Here is a 9,600-nt window from a genome sequence, read left to right as displayed (position 1 = left end):
CTCGAATCTCAAGCATCAAACGTAGATCGTGCTGGAGATTCGAGTTTGATCTTCAGTAGGAAGTTGCGATTCAGATTTCACGTTAAGCTGTACTAAATGTGTATGTGTGCATAAGACTTCTAAATGATAAAATATTAGTAAAGCACTGTGAAAACAAAGATAATGAACACGGTATACCTGGAATTTTTGTTCTGTACATTGAGCATTTGTTCGTCTACTTCTTTCATTGACATAATTCCTCTAAATATAGCTGCAACAGTTAGGTAACGCCCATGTCGAGGATCACAAGCGGCCATCATGTTTTTAGCGTCAAACATCTGAAAATGAGAAACATGGAGGTGAATTACGACCATAAATCAAAATGGTGTGTGTGTGTGCAATAGAGATGAAGCGCGTCTTGTAAAACGTACTATGGATAAATAATCTTAAAAGATCTCATACTTTGCATACAAATTTTAACTTCTTACTGAAGTATTTTCTTTAGTCAGGAGAGAGAAGAGCGCTTGCGCAATTATCCTTGAATTTTTAAGTTTCTAGTATTCAACTAGGAATGAAATAGAAAATTTTTTAAGGAAATTTAGAACTAAAGAAAAATGACAAGGTGAAAATATTATGTACTATTTTTTTTAATCCAACTACAAGCAGTTGTTGAAGCGTTTTACATATAGCATTATATATATATATATATCTTTTTTGTAAAATGACAAATTTCATACACTTAATTGACTCAACAATATTTGTGACTTCAAAAGTTGATTCAATCCATAGTCGAAGTTAGTACATGAAGTTAGTATTTGTTATTGAATAGTTAAGTGATGGACTGTGTAAGATGTGAATATTGAAATGTCCGCGGCGGAAGATCTAGATACCTTGTCGAAAAAGAACTGACTAGTTAGTTCGAAATTGCAGTTATGACTGTGAACACTGATTCAGTGAAAGTTTGAAATTTTCAACATGGAAGATCAAAGTGATTACCCAGTAAATTCAACAACAATAAAGAGCAGTGTGTGGGAATGGTCAATAGTGAATTTGAGTATGTGTCAGTGTAAAAGCTCATACGCAGTTTTGGGGAAAATTGAGCAAACCAATTGGTTTGTAAACCTGAACGGAAGCAATGCTACCTATTAGGGTGAGACTGGTTTTGAAGTATACTCTCATGAAGTTCTTCATTATGACAGTACACATTACAGTTAATAAGACAAAGTCCAAAATTATGTTTAACTCTTAAAACTTATTTTCATTTAACTAACATACTGTCCCAAGATAAGACTTATATCAGTTGAGGTGATAGATCACATTGAACTTAACAAAATGATTGAACTTAAGGGTAAATTCTGACGTGTAGTTTCCGAGAAAATCGACGAAAACTGTTATGCAGTGCCATTCTATCATTCGCTGCCAATAATAATTGACAGTTCTGCTGGAACAGGTTGTTTATAGTTATAATGTATATGAAAAAAATCATATTATATATATAAAATCAGATCTTGTCAACTCCTAATAGTGATACAGATACTCCTAGTACTCCTAGCAGTGATTCACGCACATCTAACAGTTATGAACATTCTACTTTAATATCTTGCAACATTTGGTTGTATTAATTCGATTTTCATCAATGTTCGTGTGTATCCAAAACCAGAAACCATGGATAAACATTTACAGGGTATTTAGAATTTTGTAATGTAGGTAGTCAGAACTCCATAATATCCATCATTTTGATTAGTTCAAAAGTACATAGTTTAATATGAAATATACATATATTAAAAGTGTGACAATATAAATACATAAACGGTGTACTCAAAGCAATAAGTTATGAGAATCATCTCCCGAATACCATAACTGAACAGAAATAAATATATAACACGAAATATATAAACTTTAAATATTAACTAGAAAGATATCACCTGGGAGGTGGCATCACCAGGAGAAAGATTGTGTACATGGAAATATCCACATTTTATTTAATCTGATAACCGACCACAAAAATTACTAGCGTTTTGTGTCAAAGTAAAAAATTAGATGCTTTGCAGCGTACTTTTCTGCAATTATCCCAATTTCTGACTTGTACTATAGAATATGATTTCATTTCTAGATTCTGATTCACGAGATAATTTAGTAATCAAGAAACAAATGTATTTTTTGAAAAATGACAAAATGGAGTTTAAGATTCCTAACTATTAGGTAGTTTAAAACAAAGAAAAATCCTGTATTCATGAAACCATCGCACAATATTATTAGCGTTCAACAGAGGAAAAACATGTCCGAAGATAAAATGATAATTTCATTGAGCTGAGAAAAAAATTATATGGGTGAATGTAAATTTTCATGCGTAGTTTTCGACAAAATCAATATCAACAAGGTTCTTTTTCTACAAACCTAAAAATGTATGCTGTACGATAATCACGACACCTGGTCAGATGAAACTGATACTGAAAGATGCGCTAATTAAGTTTTTCGTTTGACACTAGCAAAACGAACGGAATAGAAATATTTTCGAGACAACTCAGGGATCCTGTCTATCACAAAGTTCATATGATAGACACTGGTCTCAAATCGTTTGTGGCTTAGCACTCTAAAAGCGAAATTTATTTACTGAGTATTTTAACTTTCTATGTCAACATATACGATTTCTCAGCTATGTACCACTACGTATTCTCGACGAATCTCTATTGTTACTAACGCCTCTATAAAGTTTCATCGTTGAACTAACTTAAACATAGACCCGTAAAATTTAAACAAACTTAAATCCTAGCTACATGTCATAAAAAATAAGAAAACAATCTTCGTGAGTACCTGTTGAGTTAATTCTGGAACTGTTAAGGCACGATATTGTTGGCAGCCACGAGCTGTAAGAGGTGCAAATCCTGGCATAAAAAAGTGAAGTCTTGGAAATGGAACCATATTTACTGCAAGTTTTCTTAAATCTGCATTTAACTGTCCTGGAAATCTTAAACACGTCGTAACACCTGACATTGTTACCTGAAAATAGAAAATTCATATGAAACTCATGAAACAACTTTTTAATTTTTTTTTATAAGATTAGGGCTACAACAGAGAAAAAAAGAAAACATAACAGTGATATGTATAGAAAAAGTTATAGTAAACAAAGATGTATACAAATATTTCTGGTGTTTGGGAGAAGGGGAACAAGTCCAAAACCTCAATTTTAAGAAAGATTTTAAAGATTTTTACCAATTTTGCTAGTGGACTGTGCTGACAATAGAATATTGTCCCTTAATAATTGAAACATAAATAGTCACGATGAGCATTATATTGTCAACCCAAGCTACTAACAAAATAGGTTAAAAAAAATAGTCTTCATTTGAAAATTTAGTTTTTCGACTTGTTCTCTTTCTTCTCAAAACCTTACATAAAATTAACACGTTTTACTGCACAGAAACATACACCTATAGGAAAACTACTGAGACCACCAGTCGTCCCACTAAAAACGATCGTTTTGTGAGGGGAAGTGGTCGCTTCATAGAGGATTTATTTATTTATTTATTTATTTATTCTGAATAGCGGTTTCATTTTATAAGAAAACGTTTAAATTGAAAATTAGATACCTTTTATTCCCTCGCAACTACATTAACATAGCCCTATGCTTTTTGCTACTTGAAACTAAGGAGTCAATTGTAAATTCTCTCTGCTTGGCCCATTTTTCTCAAATGAGTCTACAATCATATGAAATAAGTTATGAATACGCGCACTGTCATCGCAGTTTGTAAATTCAAAATCTTATGCAATAAGTCTTCAGTTTTCAGAACCTTCGGCTTCGGGCTATAAAGTTGAGGAACTTCGAACTTGTCTCTCCTCACTATTCTAGTTTTCTTTATCGGACTTTTTTCTAAGGACAAGAAATACAATTATAGTACAGTATTTTCATAATTTCATTTAGTGTACTTTTGGAAACTACAGTTACCGTAGTGGCCCCGCGTAGCGTAGTCGCTAACGCTCTCGCCTTCGGTGTAAGCGGTTGGTCCCGGGTTCGATTCCCGGTGGGGTCACTCGGTCGAAAAAGTGTAACACGCTTTTTCAGACCAGCCACCCTGAATGAGGTTTTTCTCATTCACACCAGGCAAATGCCGGAGTGGTGCCTAACTTATAGGTTCCAGGCTGCTTCCTTCCTTCCCTTTCCCCGGATTGTGTGCTCGCCGAGGGACATCATCCCTCAAATCGTGACGCGCTAAATGGCCTTAGATGCCGAAAGCGCAGAAATCTAAATCCTAATCCTACAGTTACTGTAGTATAAAGATATTTGTGTTCGGTTTATTTCAGTTCAACTTACGAAAAGCACTGCTACTCGAATACCTTTTAATACACTTAAATTCAGAACTTCATTCAAATTTTAGAATTTCACTTTATCATACGTAGCATTTCTCCCTTCATGACATTTCAAATAAACAAAATGAATGAGAAACTTCTAGTGATGTACGTAGAGAAAATATTCAGTGGGTAGGTAAATTAAAAAATTAGTATTTACTTTTTTTTCTATTTATTATCCAAAAAATAGGTCTTTTACATATATATATATATATATATATATATATATATATATATATATATATATATAATTAATTAATTAATTGCGTACATCTTTGTAGAGTGAAGGTTGGTTTGATTCCCTATTGGGATCCTACTAAGTAGCTAGTTAGGCGCCGTCAAGAGCTAGTGGGAAAAGCATGATGGTAAGTGTAGATAGCTAAGTAATCAATATTGCATTACTTAATATCAATTTCAATCTTAAATCTCTAGAGAAAAATGTCCGTCCTAATGTGATTATTTTGTGCTCGTGTTGGAGATGATACAAATAAGAATTTTTCGTCAACAAGGAGGAAATCCACATACTGATAACTGAAACACAAATACCCATTTCGGATAAATACTCGGGCATATACCCTAGGTATTTTCAGTTATAACTATTCCTGCACGAATACACTTTTCCGGAAAATAAAGCACTTACAGGAAAGAGGAAAGTCCGGTCACGTAGCGTTTTGACTGTAGAATGTCGTTGTTGCCAACGTTTATTTCATAGATGAAAGCAAGAAATGTAGCTTAAAAGAGGCTGCACATACTTTTCTCAATCTCTGGTGGTTGGTGTGAGGGGTGGAGGCACAGAATAGGGGTTCATGTCAAATTCACGAAATTTCATGCCGGTTCCTGGAAAATGTTGTCATTAAGAAGGCTGGTCGTTGAGGGACGTTACACTTTTTGGCCACATGTGTATCTTTGAACTTATGACAAATATATTTCTATATTTCAAATATTAAAATGTTATCTTGACTATATAAATCAACATATTCATCTTACACACGGTTACCTACATTTTAGTTTCAAATTTCTGAGGAAGAAGTGTTGAAGCTACTAATGGAAACTCGAAAACATTCATTCCCGCGATATACACTGTGTTTGTACTATGCTACTGTTCTGCGACCTCAACGACCAGAGCGACACCCAGACGAAAGGGTAGAGCAGTAAGAAGTCAACTGGAAGAACTAAGTACAGGAATGCAAGAACATACGCGTATGAACAAATTTATGGCAAGTGTATGAACATATCATCGTCTTTCCTTACTGGATAGCTTTCTTAATTCTGGACAACCCCAAGGGGACGTTACCACTTCGTGTAACGGTATCCCATAATTTATCAGACATACGTCAAAACAAAAACAGAACAGAAAATTATATATATTTTACTGGAGACTTTGAGTCTTTGATTTTTCTTTCTTACCTCTCGGATACCACCATAAAAAGTGAAATTTACACATACAGTTTTACTGTCAATTAAGGGTAAGAATAGGAACTTTTGACATATTAGATCGTGTTCTCCCTACGAATAATCTCTATTTGTTTGGAGTAAAAGATTTCTTTCCAGCACTGAGGGTATAAATGGACCTAAAGTCTACAGCAGGATCTTAATTACATGAACTCACACTTTCAACCGAGTCCTGATCTCTCGTTCTCAAGGTGGGAACATTATTCACCACCTACAAATTCGTCTTTTTTGCAAACGTTATATACATGAATGTGTGTGTGTTCACGAATGCGAATGCAAAAATGAATACGAATATTCGAGAATACGAATATACATTCATGTAAATACGAAAAAGTTTTATTATTATTATTATTATTATTATTATTATTACAGTAAAACCTGCCTTCAACGGACCCTTTATTAAACGGAAAACTGTCTTAAAGGGAAATATTTCATGGTCCCATGGATTTTGGAGTAAAAGACATATAAAAGTCCCTTCATTAAGCGGAAACTGTGTTATGCGGACAACGGAAAGCAAAATAAACCTTTAACGGAAAATTCTGAGTTTCAGACTACATCGTTTAGAAAATTTTTAAACATCCTGTGAGAGGGTAAACATATACTGTCTGCGATAAATACTTCGTTCTTTTGTTAAATCTTTATGGGCAGTATTGACCTTCGTCAATCACTACTCATATTCAGCTCCCACAATTTTTCTCTAGTCCTACGTAGCATGTCAGTTGTCAGTCTTCTTTGTAGGCGTACCTCTGTTCCGCTTGTGTAGCAACTAGCGACAGCCAACAAAAATGAGAAGAAAACTGACAAAACAAAGTTCTGGAAAAAATGAATTGAGGTAAAGCAGAAGTTATATATCTCCATCACGTGTCGTGAAAACAAGGAGGAAAGAGTTCAGAGGACTTTCAAAATTCCAGAGAAAGCTTTTCTGTGTCCTGAAGTATACCGCAGCCAAGTAGTAGCAATGTATGCAAAAAATCCTGCTTGACTATTGGGAAAAATAAAGGAAAGTGTGCACAGCATATTTTGTGTTTAAGTGTTTTTGGGTATTAATCCGTAGAAGGAAAAAGTACTGTAATTGAACAAGTTGCGTACATCAATATATTTTCTCATTATGTCCGTTATAAGCATATATATATATTTTAACGGAAAGGTCTATCTCCATTAAGCGGAAACCTGTCTTTAACGGAAATTTTTGCGAGTCCCGCTCGATTCCGCTGAAGACAGGTTTCACTGTATTATTTTCTGTGCACAGTGAAGAAGATAACAATACATTATGATTAACATATTATTAATAATTGAGTATACGCCTTGTGGTAATAAAAAAAAGCATGAAAAAACCTGAATTAAGGTTACCAATAATAACAATCGAGTGAGATTAGTTGCATACGAAACGCGAAAGCAACTATCATCTTAACTATATAAGAGTAGCTCTTTTATTTGATATTATTAATTACCTAGAAACTTTTATTATTTTTAAAGATATCATTATTAAGTATTTTGCCTTTTGACAAGTCTTGAGACTAATGAGTTTTTTTTTTTCTTTCTTTCTTTCTTTTCTAACGTTTGGGGCTGGAAAATGTTTCTTCCTCGTTTCTGGATCTTCAGCTTCCTCTTTGAACTCTCAATATTTTCTTCTCTTTTTCAAATCATCGATTAGTTGTGTTCTTCTTCCTACTCCTCGCTTTCTTTTCATCTTTCCTTCTATAGCGCTCTGAAAAAGAATTTTTTTCACAAGATATGTCCAATCCAATTGGCCTTCCTATGAAGGATGTTGGCTACAAGCGTCCTCTTCACTCCTATCCGTTTTGAAACATCTTCGTTTTATTACTCTCTCTCTCCATTTTATCTTCTCCATCTTCCTCCAACACTACATTTTGAAGCTCTAAATATTTCTTCTCTAACTTCCGTAACGTCCAAGTCTCTGAACCATACAGTCCAATGGCTCCATATGTAGCACTTTACGAACTTCTTCCTTAGTCTAATATTAAACTTGCTAGTTAAGAGTGATTTTTTCTTGTTGAATACTTATTTGCCTATGCCAATTCTTGACCTGATCTCTTTGGTGCAGTAAGCGTCTCTCGTCAAAATACTTCCCAGATACTTGAAATTCAAGACACTTGTCTTTGTTCTCCTTTGACCCATAAGGGCGCGTTTCGATGGAATATTTCCATGACTTTCGATTTTTTGGATATTGTTAAGATATTGCATAAAAATATAGCGAAGATAGGCCTCTGATGGTATATGGCAAACCCAATGAAACGAAACAACTTTAAGAAAAAGAAGAAAAAATATTATCCTCCTCTCTTCTCAAAGAAAGAGAGCCAATGAAAAAGAGAATAAAAAAAAAATACAGCTGACTGGACCGCCAGAAGGCAGATACTTCGAGTTGCAAAGCAATATGCTTTACTTTTCAAAATTTTTCATGCTTTGAGAAATATAAAGTTAAATATATTTGGCGATGTAAGCTTTCTGTTTCTTAGAATGTAAAACAAATTAATAAATAAATAAACTATGTAATCGCGAATTTTTGTTTATACGAATGTACATATCATATATGTAACAAATCAATATTTTCATATTATATCCAAACAATGATTGCGAAAAAAGTATTTATAGTTATATTTTGCCTTAAAAATAACCAGTTGTTGCGCCCGAGCCTTTGGCCGATGGTACACTATAGATTAAAATTGTGCTTAATCAAGAACTCTACATAATTGTTTACATTTATTTACTTATTTTAGTTTGCGCACCATTTAATTTGCGGTTACACAAATATTAGTGCTCAAATCTAAATATGGTTACGACCTTGTTCTATTTTGAAATAATTAAATTGTGTTGAATCAATTCAGATTTTAAACTGCAATTAAATCGTCACTATAGTTTTAAATGTTTGCCTGCATACTAGTGACATCTATATTGGTATCAAGCAAGTAGTAAGCGACAATATATTATCATGGTGGTTCACTATTAGGAATTAGCGTGACACATGTCTGTCTAGTGTTTATGTTTGTCTTTTACAAACAGGACAGTATCTTCATGGATATTTTCTTATTTGTTTTAAGAATTTTCTTTCTTTTTGAAACTTTTGTTTATTCATCTATTTATCGTCAGTGTTTTTAAGTAAGAAAAGTTTGTTTTTACCGCAAGAACAAAACGCGAAATAGAAATTTAAAATGAAAAGAAAAACATTTACTTACAGACACAAGATGATTAAGATCACCATATGTTGGGGACGTGAGCTTAAGTGTTCGGAAACAAATATCGTACAAAGCTTCGTTATCAATGCAGAATGTTTCGTCTGTGTTCTCCACTAGTTGGTGCACTGACAGCGTAGCGTTATAGGGTTCTACGACAGTTTCTGAAACCTAAAATAAACAAATATAAAAATTACTCCGCATTTAAATACGTTGTTACCTAGTAACAAATTCATTATTCATCTTTTTCTAAAAAAAAAAAAAAAAAAAAAAAAAAAAAAAAAAAAAAAAAAAAAAAAAAAAAAAAAAACGGAAACATTAAAACTACGTGTCATTGTTTTCAATTATTACGATCATTTGGTATTTTATCAATAGTAAATGCTTGAAGGAGAACGTGTATACAAAATTTGAAAAAGCATATGAATCGGGATTAAGTACGATTTACACATGAACACTATTAAATACCAATAATCCTCAAAAACAACACAACTGCGAATTCACTATCTTAATGGACTAAAAACCAATTACTCATAACACCTTTAATTCATGTCCTCATTAATAGAGAGAACATCTATGAAACAATAAACGTTCTTAACAAATAGAACATTTGTATAGATCTAATAATGGGTAATCA

General features: G+C 33.3%; 1 protein-coding gene across 1 annotated transcript in view; it reads right to left on the bottom strand.

Annotated features, from left to right (window-relative positions):
• LOC145686093 (tubulin beta-1 chain-like) overlaps positions 1 to 9,600 on the bottom strand; it is a 109,614-nt gene that overhangs the window by 5,876 nt on the left and 94,138 nt on the right. The window contains exons 5-7 of the mRNA XM_081759033.1: positions 8,970 to 9,137; positions 2,794 to 2,979; positions 178 to 317 (exon numbers count right to left, since the gene is read on the bottom strand). Of these exons, the coding sequence (XP_081615159.1) occupies positions 178 to 317; positions 2,794 to 2,979; positions 8,970 to 9,137 (494 nt within the window). The remainder of the gene's footprint in view (positions 1 to 177; positions 318 to 2,793; positions 2,980 to 8,969; positions 9,138 to 9,600) is intronic.

Source organism: Thermobia domestica, chromosome 5 (assembly GCF_964235325.1).
Source record: "Thermobia domestica chromosome 5, izTheDome1.hap1.1, whole genome shotgun sequence".
In the NCBI taxonomy this organism is placed as follows: Eukaryota; Metazoa; Arthropoda; class Insecta; order Zygentoma; family Lepismatidae; genus Thermobia; species Thermobia domestica.
This window is presented reverse-complemented; position numbering and strand designations above follow the sequence as displayed.